This window comes from Elephantulus edwardii, unplaced genomic scaffold (genome assembly GCF_000299155.1).
Source record: "Elephantulus edwardii isolate Elephantulus edwardi_28Jun2011 unplaced genomic scaffold, EleEdw1.0 scaffold00079, whole genome shotgun sequence".
NCBI lineage: Eukaryota > Metazoa > Chordata > Mammalia > Macroscelidea > Macroscelididae > Elephantulus > Elephantulus edwardii.
In genome coordinates, this window is record NW_006399829.1 from 4,072,718 (window position 1) to 4,094,772 (window position 22,055).

Genomic DNA, 22,055 nt, shown 5'->3' on the forward strand with positions numbered 1-22,055 from the left:
TGCCTTTAAGACACATACATTCTTTCTTCTTTCTTTTTACCTTTAATTTCATCATAGAGTCTTGGCTCATTTTATCTCCTCTTGCATCTGGCACATCATCAATACCAATTAGCTTTGCCTTGTATTTTACACCATCACCTTTGAACCTGGCCAAGAGATACTCATCAGTCTTTCCAGAGCCTGAGGAAAAAGAGAAATACAAGATAAATTTTAGATAAGGGTATTTAAATATCAGTTCAAGGTATAACCAACTACAAACAGAATTGCCAAAGTTTTATTGTGTCTCTAGACTAAATCTATCCCACATACTTTGGGCATGCTGCCCGGAGGGACTGTTTCTTGGAGAAAGACATCATGCTTGGGAGGCTGTAGGGACAGCACAGGGGGGGAAGATCCTGGATGAGATGGGTTGACACAGTGACGGGGTAACGGGGGTAGATGTGTCAGAGACAGTGAGATTGGCTCAGAATATGGCAGGGGTCAGAGCTATTGTGTATAGGGTGGCTATGAGTCACAAGCAACTCTACGGCTAATAACAATGATAAGAACAATAGGCTAAATCTTTATAATATTATACGAAATTTGCAACATTCATTTAAAGCAGAAGACTTACTTCCTCGTCTATGTACTTCATTAAGTCAGTAAATTCTTACTTTTACATAATTTAGCCCAATGAGGAGATTAACTGACACAGTAACTGGGGTAATGAGGGTCGGATCAGAGACAGTGAGACTGGCTCAGGATAAGAGAGGGTATTGTAGCTACTGTAGCAAGCAACACAATAGCACATAACAACAACAATAACAAGATCTCTAAAGGAGTCCGTACACATGCTTACCACATTCCTAATTGGAAGACTGGGAGTTTAAATCTATTCAGAGATGTCCTAGAAGAAAGGCCTGATGATCTATTTATGAAAATCATCCATAAAACACCTCAAGGGACACATCTCTAATCTGACACATACAGAGTCAGAATTAACTTTCCAATAACTGGTTCTGTTAGTGCTGTCTACAAAATTTTTGTTGTTGCTGTTGGGTTGCCATCGAGTTGACGATACCTCATAGCCAGCCTATGAACAACAGATCTGAACCTTGTCCTCTCCTGCGCTTTCCTCACAAACTCTGATATGCTGGAGTCCACTGTTATAGCCACTGGGTTAATCCATCTTGTGAAGGACCTGCTTCTCTTTCTTTGTCCCTCCACCTTTCCCAGCATGATGTCTCTTTCCAAGGACTAGTCCCTCCTTAGAGCATGCCCCAAATCTGTGAGATGAAGTTTCACCATCTTGCCTTTAAGGAGAACTTTGGTTAGACATCCATTAGTTACTTGCCATTGAGTCAGAACCAACTCATAGACGACCCTCCAGTGGGCTTTCAGAAGTGGTAAATTGCACAGGAAGAGATAGTCCATTTTTCTCCTGTAGAACAGCTGGTGCATTCGAACTGCAGGCCTTTAGGTTGGCACTATAGCTTCTTACTCACTGCACAACCAGATTTCCACTTTCATTAGAGTGGGGATAAAAAAAATATCAAAGATTCAAAATGAACAGGACTATAGGAGACTGACAGGTATATGTGAAAAGGAATTTGGGGCTATTTTTCACCATTAAGGTTTTTTCCAGATTTTGAAGAATATAGAGGATAACACATTTTTGAAAGGAAAAAATAAGCCGCCTCATAATTTACTGGCATTTCCAACTGATAGAAGGCCAGAGAGATTTTTTTTTTATATGACTTCTTTGGCAGCATCAGGATGGATGGTGAAGAGATTGAGATTGTACACAGCTTTAGTTTGCTTGGCTCCATAGTCAACAGTCTTGGCACCAGCAGCCAGGAAATTAAAAGGCGCATTGCCATGGGAAAGTCTGCTGTTAGGGACCTCTCCAAAGTACTCAAGAGCAATGGTGTCGCCCTTCTGGAGACTAAGGTGTGTCTGATACAGGTAATGGTCTTCACAATCACTTGTTATGCATCAGAGAGTTGGACAATGACCAAGGAGGATAGAAGGAGAATTGATGCCTTTGAGCTGTGGTGCTGGAGAAGAGTACTGAGAATACCACGGACTGCTAGGAAAACAAACAGATTTGTCCTGGAAAGGGTTAAACCGGGTGGCTCCTTGGAGGCAAGGATTCTGAGGCTCCGTCTAACATACTTTGGACATGTTGTGAGGAGAGACCGGTCCTTAGAGAGGGACATCATGCTTGGGAGGGTGGAGGGACAGCGCAGGAGAGGAAGGCCCTCTATGAGGTGGATTGATTCAGTGACTGGGATAATTGGGATGGGAGTGTCAGAGACAGTGTGAATGGCACAGGATAGAGCACGGTTTAGGGCTGTTGTACATAGGGTCGCTATGAGTCGCAAACGACTCGATGGCACATAACAACAACAACAACAACAATGACTTCTTTTGAAAAACCCATACAAGTCTCTCTCCTGTAAGAAAAAAGGTACGTGAGCCGTGGTCAATTCTCATCTACGAATGATCAAGGACTCATTCCAGTGACACTTGTGATCAAAATGGATAGGCGGAGGGGTGGGTAAGGAAATGGGAAAGATATGGCATGAAAAACAATGTATATGAACTTTTTAAGTTAACTAGTATACATTAAAAATTTAAAAAACATAAAAAGAGGAAGGGCTAAAAAAGTACAGCTCTTGATTTTCAGAGACAGTTACTTCAATAAAGAAAGACATTACTTAAAGATAATCCTATAATAATTGATAGTTGTGTTTATCAAATGAACATGATCCTATTCAATTTTTCCAGCAGATCCCACAATGGTGAGTTAAGGATTAAAAATTAGATCTTACTGTGTGTGGATGGGGCTCATATAGGTTCAGGTTCTCTGCCAAAGTATAGATTTTCTGTTTAAGAAGTTAGCTTCATGGATTGAGAAATTATGGTACCTTCACACAATGGAACACTATGCAGCACGTAGGAGCAATGATTTTGTAAATTATTATCTAATTTGGGAGGGACTGGAGAGCATTATGCTGAGTGAACTAACTCAGTCCCACAAGGATAAATATCGTATAAAGCCATTATTGTAGAACAAGGATGAAGATCCAAGAGGGGTGGGAGAGGGTGGAAGCAGGGGGATGAGGACGTGCGGGAGAAGAGGGGGCAATAAATCAATGGGTTGTGATGGGGGGTGAGGGAAATGGAAAGAATTTGTTCTTGAAAACAATATATTCGAGTTTTGTAAATAAACTAGTAGAAAAAGAGGGGGGGGGAGGAAGTTAGCGTCATGGTGAGCCCATGTATGTGTAACAGAACAAAACACTGCCCAGTTCTCTACCACCTACATAATCAGCTGCAGATTGGATAACATTTCATTGAAATCTAGCTTCTGTGGGCTGACTCGTTTGGAAGTAAGTCTTTGGGCCTTTTCAGGCCATAGCTAAAACATTGTCCGTATCATAACAACACACACACTATCGCTGACAGATGGTGCTGTGCATGAAGTGAACTGGCCTAGAATCAACCTCTGTCTCCTGAGTGCAAGCTCTCCGAAGGAGACACAGAACTGACATCGCTCGAGGCTAAACTGATGTGGCAGCAAGAGAAGAGCCTGCTCTGACTTCACCCCAAACCTCAGATTTCCCCAGACCCAGCCGTCTTCAGCTCTTCTCACTGGCTTCCTCGCACTGGCTTCTGGTGGGTGTCTCCATACCTTTCTTTTTTTCCTTCTTTGATGGTGCTTTTGGTGCAGCCTGTTGGTCTGGCTGACCGTTGGTTGTACTGGCTTCTGCTTCGTTAGACATAGCAAAAGGTCAGGTATCAGAACCCAGCTCCAGCAGACACTTAACGGCACCAGGCGACTCCTGATGGAGAGGTCTCACATGAACATCACCTACAGACACCTGCAGGCAGAACACAGAGGTTTCATGAGATCATAACATATGAGACACAGACTTTATGCCAGATCAACTTATACCTGCTGTTGTTGTTGTTACATACTGTTCAGTCAGAACCAATACATAACTGATGCTCTAGCAGGTTTTCAGAGGCAGTAAACTGCACGGGAAGAGAATTCCTATCTTTCTCCCACAGCACAGCTGGTGGATTCGAACCATGTACCTTTGAGTTGGCAGTGCAATTCCTTATGACTAGGCCAACAGAGCTCCCTATACATACACCTATTAAGTTTCACTAGGTATCTATATGTTCACTTCATCTACTACTTGCTGAACCTGCAAGCAGGAAATAGGTAGAATTTCTTTGTAATTCTGCAAACAGAAAGATTGTTGTTGTTAAGTCCCGGAGGTCATAGGTAGAATCCTAATGTTTTCAGATGCACTTATCAATATTAATGAAATGAAACTCATGCCTTTATTATCATCATGGATGTTGTTGTTAAGTGACTTTTAATGAACCAAAATTTGTAATACCAGATTTCCAACGCCAGTTGCAGTCTTATCACCAGGCTTAGTAGTCAATTTATATTCTGCTATACATATGTAGATGCATTACTTTGGGCAACTCTGCTTTCAGGGGCCACTCTAAAATAATAAAGAGCAGTGATGTCAGTTTGAAGACTAAGGTGTGCTTGATTCAGGCCAAGGTCTTTCCCATCACTTGTTATGCATCTGAGAGCTGGACAGTGAATAAGGCTGACAGCAGAATTAATACCTCTGAGTTGTCGTGTTGGAGAAGAGTACTGAATATCCCATGGACTGACAAAAGAATGAATAGATATGTCTTGTTAAGGGTGCAGCCAGAGTGGGCGCAGAGACGGCACAGTCTTTTTTATTTTGGACATCTTGCTAGGAGAAGCTCTTCCTTGGAAAAAGATTTCATGCTTGAAAGGGTGGAAGGTCAGCAAAAGAGAGGAAGACCCCATCAAGGGGGGTTGACATGGTGACTGTAGCAATAGGCTCAAGTGTATCAGAAGTGGTGAAGATGACACGGAATGGGACAGGATTCAGATCTGTTGATCACAGGGTTGTCATGAGTCTTACTTGGCTTGACAGCACCTAAAACCAACAACCTGAATTAATGCCTTTAAGTGGTCTTGGAGAAGAGTATTGAATATCTCAAGGACAGCCAAAAGAACACAGATGTGTCTTAGAGAGGAAGCAGAGTGATCAGAAGGCAAAGATGACAAAGCTTCATTTCACATGTTGTTAGGAGAACTAATTCCTTGGAAAGGGACATCATGCTCAGAAAGGTGGAGGGTCAGTAAAGGAGAGGAAGACCCTCAACCAAGTAGATTGACACAGTGATTGCAGTAATGGCCCCAAGTATATTGTGAGGATGGCACAAGATAGGACATGTTCAGATCTGTTGTTCATAAGGTCACTGTGGGTCATCGAGAGCACCTATTGACAACAGTGTGAAACCTGGAAGCTCTGGTGAGAAGCTGTACTGCAATCCCAAAGGCATGAGGTTTGAATTCACCAGCTGCTTGCTCCATGGGAGAAGAATGGACAATCTCCTCCTGCCTCTGAAAACTCGTTATGTATGTGTGTGTGAGAGAAAGAATTTTATACCAGTGTGATTGCAGTTAGATTTCTCTTAGGGCTTAAATATAGAGCACTATACCCCAATCTCTTACTCTGTTCTACCGTGCGTGTCCAAGTGGTGCAGAGAAGAAGGCTTACTTCCAGATTCGGTTCCTTTCACAGAGAAAGAATTAATTTAACACTTACATTCAAATGTGCATTCCTTCCAACAATGTTCCAGAACTGTCAGTCAAGTCCACTAACCTCCAGCAGGATTTAGACTGACTTTTGGAAAATAAGGTACAGGGACCCCAGAGGTAAAATTAAAAAAAAATTTAAAAATTAACAAAAATAATAATTTCTTATTCCTTTAATGAGCTTACCAAAAAGATATTACTGAAGGAATAGTTTAGATTGCACTAAACTGTGAAAGCTGGCTGACAGCACTAGTATAGTCAAAGTTTTCTTACAAAAAGACACAGGTGAATGTGAGATTATTCAGTGAATCACCTTATGCTTTTATTTAGTCTCATTTGCTGGGTTCAGAGGTCTATCTGGGCAAGGAACACAAAATTAGTCAAGTAACATACACACATAAGGAGGGATTACAGACCAGAGCTCAAAAGATGAGCAAAAGGTCACACAGACAGTTCCCTATCTCAACTTGGCTAGTAATTCTGGTTTCCTGGGAGAGGCTGTTTCCTTCACTAGAAATATAAGCAGAAATAAATACCTGACAACAAACGAGACTCTAAAATTATTTATACACACACACACACACACACACACACTTTATTCCTTTTTTTTAAGGCTCACATCAAACAGGAAATGACAAACGAAGCACCCAAGCCGACGAAATGAGCTCTCATTTGAGTGAAGATAGCTACTGTGGATTTTGGACTTAATACAAAGCTCCCTGCAAGAACCTGGAGACTTCCTCCTTCCATGTCACTAGAATCAGATGACTAGGAGAGAACTGGGAGCTTGCGACATCTTTCCTGGATTCTGAGAAGTCTCCAGAGATGCACACAGGAAGACGGAATGAGTCATTGAAGGATGACTGGGCCATTTGCACTAAGAATTGGCTATAGTTTGTCTCTTTATTAAAGTGATCCGTGGAAGTCATCTGTTATGTATTAATGGATTGGAACTGATCCATAGCTGAGCCTCCAGTGTGTTATTTGAGGTAGTAAATCCCACGGGAGGAGACTGCCATCTTTCCCCTGTGGAGCAGCTGGTGGCTTTGAACTGCATACCTTCATGTTGGCAACACAAGGGCCTTAGAGTCATCAGCAGAGTGGACAACGACCGGTCTGGACGTTCGGGGACAGAACAAGTTGGCACATTTTTTTCTACCTCCCACTGGCAGAAATGTAATGGTATCAGCAATGGTACACTTAAGTATTTGAGAATATCAAAGCCGTGTGACGGCACACTCTTATCTACTTGATCACCCAGCAGTACCTTCTTTCTGTAATAATGCAGAATAGGCAAGAATTTGGTCAGCCTCAGACAATTGAGAAAATGAAGCATTTGAGTTAAAAGCTTATTTGATGGCAACACCATCCCACAGTTGATATAAAATCCGTTTTTAATGTTAAGGGAAGTGAGGGAAGCATCTCATACAACAATAAATTTAAAAAAATGACAGCCCTCTGTAACAAGATGTGTGGCCACTGTATGAACGATGATATGGCCGCAGCAACCCAAAAGCGATAGCTCTAAGCAGGAGAGTTCAAAAGTTGTGCCTTGTCTGTCTTCCCTTTTCTGTAAAATGTGCTCATTCTCCCTATTTCTCTCTCTCTTTTTTTTATTGTCTGTATTGGCTCGATTCAGAGAAATCTTAAGCAACCCATTGTGAATCAGATGCAATAACGCAGATATGCACAGTTAAAAGCCCTGCGTCTCATAGGCTGTTTTCAAGCAGCCAGAATCCCTTTGACTTCAACATTATCAGTTAACTTTACCGAAAAAAACCCATGCAAAATAGTCACAGGAAAGAGAATCTTGGAGAATCAAGCCAGGTGGGGAAGAGGAAAGAGATTCAGGAGCAAAGCAACCTTAACATCTCTGCTTGCATGTCCAGTACTTTGTACTGGTCAGTGCATGCACTTCTGTGTCCTCGGGAGCTTTATGCCTGCCTCAGCTGAAGTGCTCAACGACGATATGTGAAATATTAACCTCTAAGTCAAACCTCAGGGGCCAAGAGGCTAACAGACAGCCTGCACCACCGTCTTTCAGAATAAAAGACCTTGTCAGAGAAACTGCAACAAAGTCATGCTCTTCCTTGCGCTTAAAGCAAAGCCTTTTCCCTCTTAACTGCTTATATTTCTATGCCATTAGAAAAAAAGACTTCTTCTGCTCTGCCAAGGCCAGTTTGAACAAGTAGTCAGACTTTGATGGTCTGTTTAACTGAGGGATCAGACTAAGTGAACACACCCTGGATAGACGTCCTTAAGATTTTCTTCTAAATGCTGATACTGCTAAAGGGGCCTCAGTAACAGAATAAGCTGCGGTCAATGAACTACGTACAAGTTATGCATTTACACTGAGAAGGTATCATTGCTTTTGACCTTTGGAAAGGATGTTAAGGACTCAGCACCATCCACTGCTGTCCAGCCAGACACAGATGGTGTATAAATTCCTGAAGCAAGAAGATTTGCCTTATCTTTGGAAGCAATGAACTTGGAGGCTTAGCATAGCAAATATGAGGAAGGTGTATCATGACTTACACTGTGTCCCCTAAAAGTATGTGTTGGAGTCCTAACCTCATCTGTGGCTGTCACATAAAGCAACACAACCAGACAATCAATCACTCAATCTGTTAAGACCACAGCAGTGTAGGATGGATCCTAATAACTTCTGAGTTACATAAAGCACATCGCAGACACAGGACTCGACCGATCATCTACAAGTCTGTGGCTATCTATGAGCAAAGGAACTGAGAAACACCCATGGTTGTCATGTACCTTCGAGTCGGAACTGACTCATAGCTGACCCTTAGCCCTTGCAGAGGCTGTAAAGTGCATTAAGGGGAGATTTCCTATTTTTCCCCCCCTGGAGCAGCTGATAGATTTTAATCACATGCTCCTGGATTGGCAGCACAACTCCTTACCCCTAAGCCACCAGAGGGCCCCTAAGGAAATGCAGGACGACCAAAAAGGAAGGGAAGAGATCAGTGCAGCACACAGCAAGATCGAGATTTGGATTCCAGAACTATATGAAAATAGATTTCTGTTCTTTAAGGCTACACCCTGAAGTGTTTGTGTTATAACACATCTAGAGAATTAAGGGTTTTTGCTCTGTTTTATATAGCGTTGCTGTGAGTTGGGCCAACTCGAAGACACCTAACAGCAACAATAACCTGAGCCACAATTAATGTGAAAGCAGTGGGTAAGCTATCTAGTTGGTTCCAGAATAGAGGCTGTAAGTAAACCTACTGTAGTAGTAGACAGACAACCTCATCCTTCTCCCCAGCGAGTGGCTGATAAGCTCAAACCTCTGTCTTTTCAGTTAGGTTACAGCCCAATACTTAAGCCACTGTGCCACCAGGGCTCCTGTAGCACCTAGAAAGTGCTCATTAAAATGGTTTTGGAGAGGGCAGTCTTGTGTTACATACTATAATTCTTTAGCCACAAGTGTTGAAGTACTTTTAGAACGAAGGCCAGTAAGTAGAAGTGGAAATGTGGAGAGACAATAATTAGAAAAAGTACAGATGGAAAAAGGTCAAAGGGTTTGAACATGTTAGAGAGATCTCCTTCCCAATCCTAGCTTCTGACCCTACAGAAGGAAGATACTGATGGGACCAGGACTTTGGGAATAAAATCTCTGATAAATTATGACAGATGGAGACAAGTGTGAAGCTGTCAACGATTTCATTTTACTTGGATCCACAATCAACACCATTGGTAGCAGCAGTTTAAAAGTCAAAAGATGTGTGTCACATCGGGGAAATTTGCTGTTAGAAACCTCCTCTCCAAAGTGCTACGAGCAAGGATGTCCATTTAAAGACTAATGTACGTATCATGCAAGCCTCGGTATTTTCAATTGCTTCTAATGCATCCGAAACTTGGGGGATGAATAAGGAAGACTGAAGAAGAATTGATGCCTTTGAGTAACGGTGCTAAGGAAGATACTTGAATATACTGTCACAAGAACAAACACATCTGTCTTAGAGAAGGGCTGCCGGAATTTCCCTTAGAAGCAAGAATGGTGACACCTCCTCTCACTTTCTTTGAGCTTATTTTCAGGAGGAACGAGTCCTTGGAGAGGAACATTATACTGGGAGAGTCAGAGGTTCAGCCAGACAAACGGACTGATGCAAGTCACTATCACTATGAGCGAGAGTGTGACAGGGACTGTGAGGATGATGGTGGACAGGACAAGGTTCAGAGCTGTTTTTCATTCAGAGGGTTGCTATGAGTTGTAGTTCCACCTGATGTCACCTTAACAGTACCAAAGATGACACCAGAGTGCACAGATTTCAAGACTCACTGGTCTACTTCAAAGGCCTTCTGGAGGCGTAGTCTGTTATGTGTTGCTCTACTAGGGCTCTGGTGGCCTAATGGTAAGAAGCTGCCCTGCATTTCCAAAGCATGTGGTTGGAAGCCACCAGCTGCTCACAGGAAAAGGATGGCCTATCTTTCCGGTGTGACTTAATGCTTTGGAGAATCCGCCGGAGGGTCAGTGAAGAGTCAGTTCTGACTCAACAGCACACAACAACTACTAATAGAAAGGTCAGAGTTCTGAGTCACTGACTGCTCTAAAGACAGGCAGTCTCCTCCCATAAAGAATTACAGCTTTGGGAATCTGATGGAGTATCACTTTGAGCTGGAGTCAAAGATGGCAGTGGGTTTGGTTTTTTGGTTTGGTCTACTTCAGGAGGTCAACACAACACACATTCCACCTTCAGGAGGGGTGATGTTTAAAGCACTAGCTTATTAACTTAAAGGCCAGTAGTCTGAGCCCACCAGCCACTGATTAGAGGTAATATGATAGTTCTCTCCGTAAAAATTCGCAGCCTTGGAAACTCTGTGGGGCAGTCTTACTGTACTTCATACAATGACTATGAGCTGACATCCATTCAACTGGAGTGAATTTAGTTTGAGGTGAATTGATTTCCACAAACCCTTATTCCTTTAAAGATATAACAAGGGTCAAAACTGTAGAGTTACAAGAAATCTAAGCATAATTTGGTCACATCCACTCCTTTTATAGATTAGGAAACTGAGGGGGAAAGCAGCTAACCTTTCTAATGGGGGATAGAGTTGGTAATAGCATAGGGCCCTGGGGTCCTAATTCTGCTACTATTGTTGAGGTTAAGTGCCATTGAGTACAACTCATAGTGACCTTAGGAACAATAGATCTGAACCCTGCCCTATCCTGTGCCATCTTCACCATCTCCGGCACCTTAAGCTCGCTGCTGCAGTCACTGTGTCAATCCATTCTCATTGAGACTCTTTCTCTCTTTTACTGATCCTCTATTTTTCCAAATATGATGTCCCTCTCCAAGGAATAGCCTCTCCTAGCAACATGCCCCAAAGTATGTGAGACACAGTTTCACCATCCTGACCTCCAGACTCTGGCTGCTAGAATTATTTCCTGTTAGTAGACATTAATTGTGTCAGTTTGTTTTAAATACAGTTTATGCTGTCTGCACAAAATATATCACATGAAGACTGAACCAAGACCATTATACCCAATAAAGAAGAGGGTAGTTTGGACCTGGCATTTCAATTCTCTTCTGAACTCAGTGAGATGATTTGACATGGTCTAATGCCTGTGGTCTTTTCTGTCTTGGTTGTAGTTTTCAGACTTAGTCAGACTGGATCATTAATGACAATTTGGTTCATTTGGCTAGGTCTGAGATGCAACCCAAAGATCAAAGGAATCAAATTTATTTCAGTACATTTGCTTCTACCCAGAGCCTGGCCTGTCTGACTTTCTTTCTTTTTTTTTAAGTCAGGAAGTTAGAGTTCTTGAGTTGGCAATTTGACTCATTTTCTACTCACCCCCACTCCCACCCAGTTTGTTTTTAAAATAGTATTTTATTAGGGTTATCTCTACTGAAGAATAGTCACCATTGCAAAACAGCATTTAGGAGAATTCAAGCTTTAGAAGAGATTAACAACTCAAGTGAGGGCACATTCTCTAGGCTGAAGAGGTCCATCCAACAGACAATAAGCTCCTGAAATAAGCACACAGGTTGAATTTGTGAAGTTTATGATCAATATTAAAATTATGGTTTTATTCTTTAGTTTCAATATAATGCCTCTGAGTTTGAACACTTGCTCTACTAGTATTGAACCTACTGAAAATTTCTCTCCTCTGTGTATAATCTTGCCTCTTGGCAAAACTGGCACAAGTTACATGCTTATATTGACAAATAAATGAACAACGGATTTACACTAGAATCTCTCCTAACATTCAGATTTTTTAAAAAGAAAGGAATGTGAGAATATCCTACAGCCTTCTGACGAAATGGAACATTTGTAAAGGTGGACACATTATGTTATATTAACTGACATTAGAAGCATGGACACCTGATCTTTGAAAAAGAGGTGAAATCTATTCCATGAGGAGAAAGGGAGCATCTTTAACAAATGATGCTGGCAAGTTGTGTATCTATTTGCAGAAAAGCATCTAGGCCAGAGTCTTCACAATTACTTGCTATGCATCAGAGAGCTGGATAGTGACTAAGGACGACAGAAGAATTGATGCATTTGAGTTGTAGCACTGAAGAAGAGTATTAAACATACGATGAACTGCCAAGAGAACAAACAGATCTGTCCTAGAGATACAGAAAACCAAGTTTCTCCTCAGAGGCAATTGTTTTGAAACTGTTTCATATACTTTGGGCACGTGGCCAGGAGGGGCCAGACCTTGGAGAAAGACATCATACTTGGAAGGGTGGAGGGACAGCACAGGAAAAGAAAACCCGTGGATGAGACAGACTGACACAGTATCTGGGATAATGGGGGTAGTTGTGTGGAAGTCAGTGAGACTGGCTCAGGATAGGGTAGGGTTCACAGCTATTGTACATAAGGTCATTATGAGTTGCAGGTCACTTGACATAACATAACAACAACAATTTTCAGAAAATTGAAACAAGGGCACATTTACCCTATATACAAAAACTATCTCAAGATGGATCAAGGACCTATATAAGATTAAAAACTATAAAGGTCAAAGGGAAAAAAAGGCAAGTTTAGGAGGTCTAATCTATGGTATAAAATGACTACCAAACAACAACAAAAATAACATGCACGCACAATTGGCACAGAATAAGACAGATTTGGAGCTTTCTAGGAATTAGATTCCTAAGTTTATCAAAAGGCGTCTCCAAAAGAATCAAAAGAGAATCTACAGAATGAGAAAAAAAAAATAAAAATTGTCAATGACAATGATACTTATGACAAGAAAGTAATCTCTAAACTTATAGAAAACCATAACCTCTAAATAAGAAACTAAGAGGACATGAAAAGACACTTCACCAAAGAAGATAAGATGATGCTCAAAAAAACCATGAAAAAATATTCACAAAATTATTCACTATTCTCACTCACCCTCTGCCATCAAGTTGGTACCAACTCATAACTGATAGGATTTTAAGGCGACAAACTGCTACATCAGTGTCATAAAAATGTGTATGAATGGAATTAAAACCCAGTGTGATTAAGAAACTTGTATGCAAATTGCAAAGAATTTAAAAAAAAAGAGAGACAAAGTAAAAAAAAAATTACAAAGCAAGAAAAAACCAAAACCTAAGAGTATAATCACTTTAAAAAATAATAGCTTACCATGGAGGAGAAGAAATTCACATTCTACACTAATTCTCAAGTGTGACTTCAAGACTTAGCGTAGATTGAACAGAACAGGATCATGAAAATTTTTCTCCTTTCACTTCTAGAAGCGAAGTATATGACTTGGAAATTCTGGTTTGAGGGAACTATAAAAGTTGAAAAATCACTTTTTTTGAAATTGTTTTACATGCTGCCACTGGATCATAGAGTGATGAGGATAAGTAATTATGTGGGGAAGAGAGCTTTAATAAGGATACATCTTAACCTCACTTTAATTGTTCTCTTTGTATTTGAGAGGTGTTACATAACCTTGCTTGCAGAAAAACAAAGACGACTTGTAGCATTTACTGAAGATCTCAAACACTATACCTTAACGTCAAGAAAACAAAAATCTTCACCACTGGATCGACAGGCACCATCATGATAAATGAAGAAAAGACTGAGGTTATCAATAATTTCCCTTTACTTGGGTAATCAAGAAGTCAAAATTGTGCTGCCCTGGGCCAACTACTGGCAAGCTCTCTTTAGAGTGCTAACAAGTAAGGATATCAGTTTAAAGAGCAAGGTGCACATGACCAAAATGATGGTATTTTCAATTTTTTTTATGCATGTGAGAGCTGAACAATGAACAAGAAGGACAGAAGAGGAAATTGATTCTTTTGAATTGTGGTGCTGGTGAAGAGTGATGACTAGCCCATGGACTGCCAATAGAACAAAATAATTGAGTTGGAGGAACAAAGAAACTCTGCCTTGGAGCAACCAGGGTGTCCTTTAGAAACTAGAATGATCAATCCTTGTCTCATATTCTTTGGACATGTTGTCAAGAAGGACCAGTCCTTGGAAAAAGAGATCATACCGGGAAAAGCAGAGGATTACTGAAAGAAAGGATGACCCTCAATGGGATATATCGACACAGTGGCTACAATGGGCTTGAGGATGGCAGAAACTATGAGTATGGAGCAGGTTAAGGCAAATTTATGATCTGTCATTCAGAGGGTTGCTGTGATTTGGAGTGGACTCTATGGTCCTTAAGTTATCTAAAGGGGGCTTTGTGGCCTAGTTGGTAGGGAGTTGTGTTGTTAGCCAAAGGCTATGTTTCTCTGAGTGTTCAAATCCACCTTTATGGTAAGTTGATGTTTTAGACATTTGTGATCTATAAAAGTGTTGAACATACTGGGAACTGCCAGAAGAACAAACAGGTCTATCCCAGAGAGGGTTAAATCAAGCTGCTCCCTGAAGGCTAGGATTTTGGAGCTCTGCCTCAAATACTTTGGACACATGGCCAGGAGGGACCAGTCCTTGGAGAAGAACATCATGCTTGGGAAGTTGAAGGGACAGCTCAGAAGACAAAGACCTTGGATGAGATGGATTGACTCAGTGACTGGAGAAATGGGCTAAGGTTCATCGGAGATGATAAGATTGGCTCAGGATAGGGCATGATTCAGAGCTAATGTATATAGATAGCTATGTGTCACAGGCAACTTCATGGCACCATAGCAACACAACAACACACATTTTCAGTAGTTTCTCAAGGCTTTCTTCCTAGATCATCTTCGCTTGGAAGCTCTGCTGAATCCTAGTAGACATCATTGCCACACACACTTCTACTGATGGGTGCTTGGGGGTTATGAATGAAGAGCATTGAATGGGAATGGAATACAGGTTTCCCTCATAGAAAGTAAGAATTCTACCACTGAACCACCACCACTATTTCATATCTTCATTAGAATTTATCAGCAAATAATTTCATATGTTTCCTTCCTAAATTAGTTTGGATAGTGTCTACCACAACTCCATCCAATAAGATATCCCCAGCCTACAGGGCACTGGGGAGTCCTTGAGTAGTATAAACTGTTACACGCTTAACATGTAAAAGTTAGTGCTTCTACCTAAAGAAGCCTTGGAAGAAAGACTCTTAGCAGTCTAGTTCCAAACCAATTTTTAACTAAATTTTAATCATCAGCACTTTCTAGAATATATACATTGATTTATTGCTCTAAGTTCCCATATGAAATCATCCTGAATTAAGGAAACACAAATGCATGATACCTCTGGCAAGCAGACTTAAACAGTTTATTCATATGAGTCCTTCTGTGATCTCACCTGTGACACTTACGCACATAAATCTTAACTGTTAAGCACTTTCCATTTTCTACCTACATGCTATTACAGTGGTCGCCTGGAAAGTTTATGCCGAAGTTGATGGAGTTAAAGAAAGTAAATTATTTAGAAATGTCTGCATGTTAAACATTAAGCTCTAAACTAAGAGCCTCATAGACCAACAGAATTATTTTATGATCTATACCACATCAGGGAACTTTAAAAGCAGGCAGGTAATCTTAAACTTCTCTTCTTCCAAGAACTGGTGTGAGACGTACCGCCCGATATTCAGTTTCTCTTTTAATAGCTTGGCTGAATTATATTAAACCCCAATGTGGTTTTCCTTTCCAGGCAGAACCCCTCATTTATTTAATCCTCAAAGCAAGCGCTTGAGTGTTGCCATACCTTTCCATAACTCATGTTTCAGGGCCACACTGTGCTTGGAAGAGTTTAAGGAGAATCCAGCTGCCTTGTAACAGCGGCACAGAGCAGTCTAACTGGGCAGTATTTAGTAACTGTATATAACTTTTCTGTCTACTAACTAAAACTGAGAAAAGAAATGAAAGTGATTAGACTCAACATACGGCCAGTTTTAAGCCATCTGAATCTATCACACTGCCTCAAGGGTGACCCTTTAAGTCAAATATGTCCCTTCTGTCACACTCAATTCACCCTAGATGTTGGCATGAACCTTCCATGAGAGCTTGTCAATAGCTCACACAGCCACTTCTTCTATGATCTGTTCTGACTGAGCACGGTAACTCCAGCCTACAAGGCAGTTAGGGAGTCCCTGAGTAGTGTAAATGTGCTTGGCTGCTATCCAAAAGTTGGTGGTTCAAATCTACCCAGGGATGTCTCAAGAAGGGGGAAAAAAAAGTCTAGCAATCCGCTTTTGAAAAGGCACAGGCATGAAAACCCTAGAAATGCTGTTCAGGACTGTCTCGCCTTGTTGTTGTTGTGATTCATCAGGCATTTGGGCTTTCTCTCTAAGAAAAATGATGTCCCCGCTAACCATTCCCTCAATTTCATTTTTGCTTATTTGTTTTTATCACCAATTTACCACTCTTTGGCTGTATATTGGGTATCTAAATTACTGTTGAAAGAGGACTTCCTAATTTAGCTGACCTTCCAGAACAGACATGGTAGTATTTACATAAGGGGGAAGGAAAAGGAGGCATTTAAAAGAAAAAGGAGCTTTCAATTATTTATTTATGGAACTTTATGCTGACAGAGAACTAACAACGGAATGACCGTCCCTCGCCTCTCCTGATATCAATGTTCAAGCCTGCTGAAAGTTAGAAAGTTACCAGAAGGCTGTCTAAAAGGTCAGGGAAGTTCTTCCAGAAGAAATGAGAACACTGGTTCTTTCGCTGAGTTCTTGGCTGCCAGCCAGTTTAGATTGGTGAATAGATAAGAAATCCCTAGGTGATTTCAGGTTCCAGGACACACACACACACATACACACACACACACACACACACACACACACACGTGAATCTGTCAATTTCTTATCTTGCTTAATGTGGTGGTACATTAATACGACCTGGATTTTGAAAATATGAAGCACTGCATCCAAAAATGGCTTTGAACTGGCTTTGAAAACGTGCTCTTAGTTACAGAACAGAGTAAGTAGAAGACGAACAAAGCCGGCAAAAATATACAAGTATCTTTGATAACGATGAAGTTCACCATTCTCCCCTCATCCTTTAGAAAATTTTATTGGTCAAGAAAATGTAAGTGGAATAAGTAAATGCATTTTTCATCTGAGGGGTGAAAAAGTTATACATGATAATACATTAACTCATTCTAAAGTAAACCGATTTAGAATTTTCCTTTGTCAGCGGCCGGAGTGATTAAATAACAGTCAAATATCATAACCTCTTGAAATATCTGTATACAGCTTAGTAATTGGGGAGATGAAGGACAATTACAGTGAGACACCTACCACATCTCCCACTTAAGAGGTGACTTTTACTTATAAAGGCTAAATAGATACAGCAGGTGCTGTTTCACAGATTCTTTTTATAAACTCAGATTAACATAACCAAAATCATACTTATTAGAATAAGATAAATGATTGTCATTAATTAGTTCTCCCTTACACAAACATGGCTAGATATTTAACTAGGGCATATGAAACAGTACCAAAGGCTTGGGAGAGTGATTTAAGGACTCTGGCATCAGTTTCAGGAGAGAACCACCTCTGTGTGATCTCAATTACTTAACTAATCTAAAGCAGAAACCAGGGAGCTCTGGTGGCCTACTGGTAAGGAATTGAGCTCCTGTCTTAAAGGCAAGTGGTTCAAATCCACCAGCTGCTCTGCAGGAGAGAGATTAACAATCTCCTCCCTTATGATTTACTACCTTTGAAAACCAAGTTTGGGTTGGTTCCAAGAAAAAATACACAACGACCAGGAATTGATGGAACACCAAATAAGATGTTTCATGAAATGGATGCAATACTGAGGAGCTCTCAATCATCTGTGCCAAGAAATCTGGAAGACAACTACGTGGCCAACTGCAAGAAGACATAAAGAACTGACAAGGATAAGCCAATAGAAGGTGCACATTCTGTTGGGTCTCTTTTCTTTGAAATGGGTACAAATATGGATTAGTATTATCACATCCAAGTAAGATTTTGATAAAGCTAAAGCTTTGGATGTGTCATTATGAAAAAACTCTGGAGAAAAAAAAAAGGTCATGTTTGGTAAAGCAGAAGGAAGCTATTCAACGGATAAATTGACACAGGGGGTAAAACAATGGGCCCAAACATCACATTAATTGTAGGGACGGCACAGGGTGAGACAGCATTTCAGTCCACTGTACGTAGTTCACTACAAAAAAGCTTCAAGTAAGACTGCACAGGAATGTCAACATCCATGAGTCACTCTAAAGAAAAGGCCCTTAGCTCATAAAAATGTAATAGTTAAGCATGATGTATTTTATTAGCTTTTATCCTTTCTAAGAGAAGCCTCCCCTGTTCTCTGAACCATTAATGTTCTGTTGTAAACTTCTGTACCTGCTAAACAAATGGCATTTAAATGGTAAAGGAAAACTTAAAAGATGGACAGGGGTGATTAGATAGCAACTGCATTCGTAGCTTCTCCTTATCATCCTTCACATGGCAATACGAAGAACAACTGCATACTGGTCCTTAAAGCATTAAATGGATTCATTCTAGGAGAGCAACTCCAATTCTGTGGTCTTATTATGTAGACATTCTTAGTACGGGAGAGTGCAATTAGATCATTTGTTTCCTTAGCTGAACTCTATAGCCCCATGCAAAGACAAGTCTTCTATAAAAGACACTATTAAGTTTCTAATCCAATCTTTATTAAAAAGACTCAATACTGCAAACCAAGAGGTTATGACAAATCCTTGAAAAGTAGTGCTCAAGTCCTACGTCTCATAGAAGCCTTGCAATGAAGCAAAATTAGAAGTATGCTGGCAGGAGTATTTTTTGTTATGATTAATTAGAACATACTCTGATATCAACTAACAAACTATACTAATGCCAAACGGACCTGAAGGAGATTGTGTCCAAATATATGTATGAATTATTAGTTTCGCCAAGGAAAGGAGTGAGAGAACCACCACCAACATGCTTGCTTAGTCTCTCTGAATTAAGTGCAGTTCTATGCTCAGGATTAATTATCAGATCTGTGACTAGTACGTTTTTCTTAGGGCCCGTCTCTGCAATACTGAGGTACCAACACTGCATTCCATTCTACACTTATAAATCAAACTCCCTGAAAGGGAGAAAACAGTTCTAACCCTAGTTAGTTGTTGTTGCCGTGAACCGATAGCTAATCCTCCAGTAGGTTTTCTGAGGCAATTATTCATGGGAAGAGAATGCCCATTTTTCACCCGTGGAGCAGCTGGTAGATTCGAACCATGTGCCTTCAGGATTGCAGCACAGCTACTTACCACTAGGCCACCATACAGAATGTAATCTAAGGTTGTGCCTAACCAAAGTGATGACATAAATGGTACAACATTGTTGTTGATTGTTGTTATGGGCCGTCGAGTTGCTTGCGACTCATAGTAACCCTATGTACAACAGCCCTAAACTCCGCTCTGTCCTGTGCCAATCGCACCACCTCCGATACACCCATCCCAATTGCCCCAGTCACTGAATCAATCCACCTCATAGAGGGCCTACCCCTCCTGCACCTGCCCTCCACCCTCCCAAGCATGATGTCCCTCTCGAAGGACAGGTCCCTCCTTACAACATGTCCAAAGTATGTTAGACGGAGCCTCAGGATTCTTGCCTCCAAGGAGCTGCCCGGTTTGACCCTTTCCAGGATGAATTTGTTTTCCTAGCAGTCCATGGTACCCTCAATACTCTTGTCTAGCACCACAGCTCAAAGGCATTAATTCTCCTTCTATCCTCCTTAGTCATTGTCCAGCTCTCTGATGCATAACAAGTGATTACAGAGACCATGGCCTGTATCAGATGCACCTTAGTCTCCAGAGAGACACCATTGCTCTTCAGTACTTTGGAGAGGTCCCTAACAGCAGACTTTCCCATGGCAATACGTCTTTTAATTTCTTGGCTACTGGTGCCGAGAGTGTTGACTGTGGAGCCAGGCAAACTAAAGCTGTGAACAATCTCAATCTCTTGACCATCCATCCTGATGCTGCCAATTGGTGAGAATCTTTGTCATCTTGATATTGAGCCTCAATCCATATTGGAGGCTGCAGTCCTTGACCCTCTGCAGCAAGTGCTTCAGGTCCTCCTCACTTTCCGCAAGCAGGGTTGTGTCATCTGCATATTGCAGATTGTTGATAGATCTTCCACCAATCTTACCCCACATTCCTCCTCATAGAGCCCAGCCTCCTGGATAATCTGTTCTGCATACAGATAATACCCTTCATACCTTCAACCTGTATGTAGGGTACATCATTAGCTATCCTATATTTTGCTATGAATCTATGACCATTCAAACTAAAAAACTCAAAGACATTGCCATCAAGTCAGAACCCACTCATGGTGGACCCTCCACTGGGTTTCCAAAGCTACAGTCACACAAGAGGATATGGCCCTTCTTTCTCCCACAAAGTCTCTGGATTCAACACCAGAGACGTGCAGCCTTTGACAGTGCAACTCCCTAAGGACTGGGCATAGGGAGCTGCACTGCTAGCCCGATTGCTATGTCTCTGTGGAGGGTTGAATACACAAGTGGTTCGAATCCACCAATGGCTTGGCTCCTTGGGAGAAGGATGTGAACTCTCCGCTGACATGATTTACAGGCTTAGAATCCTAATGGAGGTTCAACTAGGAGTTGGTTCCAATTTGTTGGCAATGAGTTTTTCTATGACCAACAGATAATTCAAAAGGCTTTGAGAAAGTCTATTTGCTGTTTTTGTTGTTTAGATTATATAGTGATTGATTCTTGTTCTCAGTCATTTTAGAGATCCGGAGAAACACATGTTTGTCACTGAACGGCCCTTAGCCACGTTATCAGCCAGTTATTTCAGACGCTATCTACTACATGCCAGGCACTGTTTTAAAGCTTCAGGTTCTCTTCTCAAATAGAGATTACATTCTAGCAGATAAGAAGAAACATAGATGGTTTCTCTTATATTCGGAAGGTGAGGAATGTTCTAGAATTGAAGGAGAGTAAAGTGGTATGGAAGTGCAATGTTGGTGTGATTTGGACACGTTTCCTAGGAAGCATGTAAGGAAACGGTATGTTTTGAAGTTAGATTGACCCATTGCCATGGAGTTGAATCTGACTTAATTTGACCCTTAAAGCAGATTGTCACAAGTTTCTCTCTGGAGATGGCTAGGGGGTTCAGCCACCAATCTTTCAGTTAGCATCTGAACACTTCAGCAATGTGTCATCAGGGCTTCTTAAAATCACATTCACCAACTGCTTATTCTGTTTGAGATGTGATGCTAAGAGTCTCTCTGCTTACAGAGAAGGTATCATCTTATGGAGAAGGTACCACTATCCGTTTTTAACAGACAGCTGGAGCACAGAAGTTACAAACCCGTCTGTTAAGTCACACAGGTCTGACCCGAAAGAAAAAATTTAAGCTAGTTTTTCAATGACAGATCCAAGTGTCCAATAATGAGAAAATCAGGCAAGAAGAACTCTCAGCAATGCCTCAAGAACGTGTATGGTCAGGCTGGTTGACATCATCGAGGGGGAAATGCTGAAAGGTGGACCAAGCCGTCTTAGACAGGGCTTCTGCAGGAGGTGTAAACAATGTTACATGCTTGACTGTCAGGTGGAAGGTTAGAGGTTTGAGTCCATTCAGATGCAATTCAGAAAAAAAGGCCCCTTTCACACACACACACACACCCCCTCACCCCCAGCCCTTGATAAACTCTTTGGAGCACAGTTCTACTATGACACACACAGGCTTGCCAAGAGCTAGAATCGATTCAAGGGCACTCTAGTCCCGACAGGACTAGGAAGACTTTGGGCTGGGGTGGTGACAACAGTGACTACAGTGCTGTGCCATCAAGAGTCAGACAGCTTTGTGGCATGATATTTGCATTAACTTGCTACTTTGAGCGATTCCACCCTGTTGGTTTCTTTTAATCTTTCGAAAGCAAAATCTTCTCATTGAAAGGTTAAGGTCTATCCATCTCAAATGTTAGCTTCAAGGCTATCTCCTCTTGCTAAATCTGGTGCTAAGTGACCTTCAAACTTCCAAATTAAAAAGTACCCTAAACTTTAAAGCTTTTAAATAG

General features: G+C 41.2%; 1 protein-coding gene across 1 annotated transcript in view; it reads right to left on the minus strand.

The window, feature by feature from the left end:
- The window catches only part of DAB2 (Dab, mitogen-responsive phosphoprotein, homolog 2 (Drosophila)), a 67,498-nt gene that overhangs the window by 24,341 nt on the left and 21,102 nt on the right, over positions 1-22,055 (minus strand). The window contains exons 2-3 of the mRNA XM_006889547.1: positions 3,677-3,866; positions 41-180 (exon numbers count right to left, since the gene is read on the minus strand). Coding sequence (XP_006889609.1) covers positions 41-180; positions 3,677-3,767 — 231 coding nt within the window. The 5' untranslated portion in view covers positions 3,768-3,866. The remainder of the gene's footprint in view (positions 1-40; positions 181-3,676; positions 3,867-22,055) is intronic.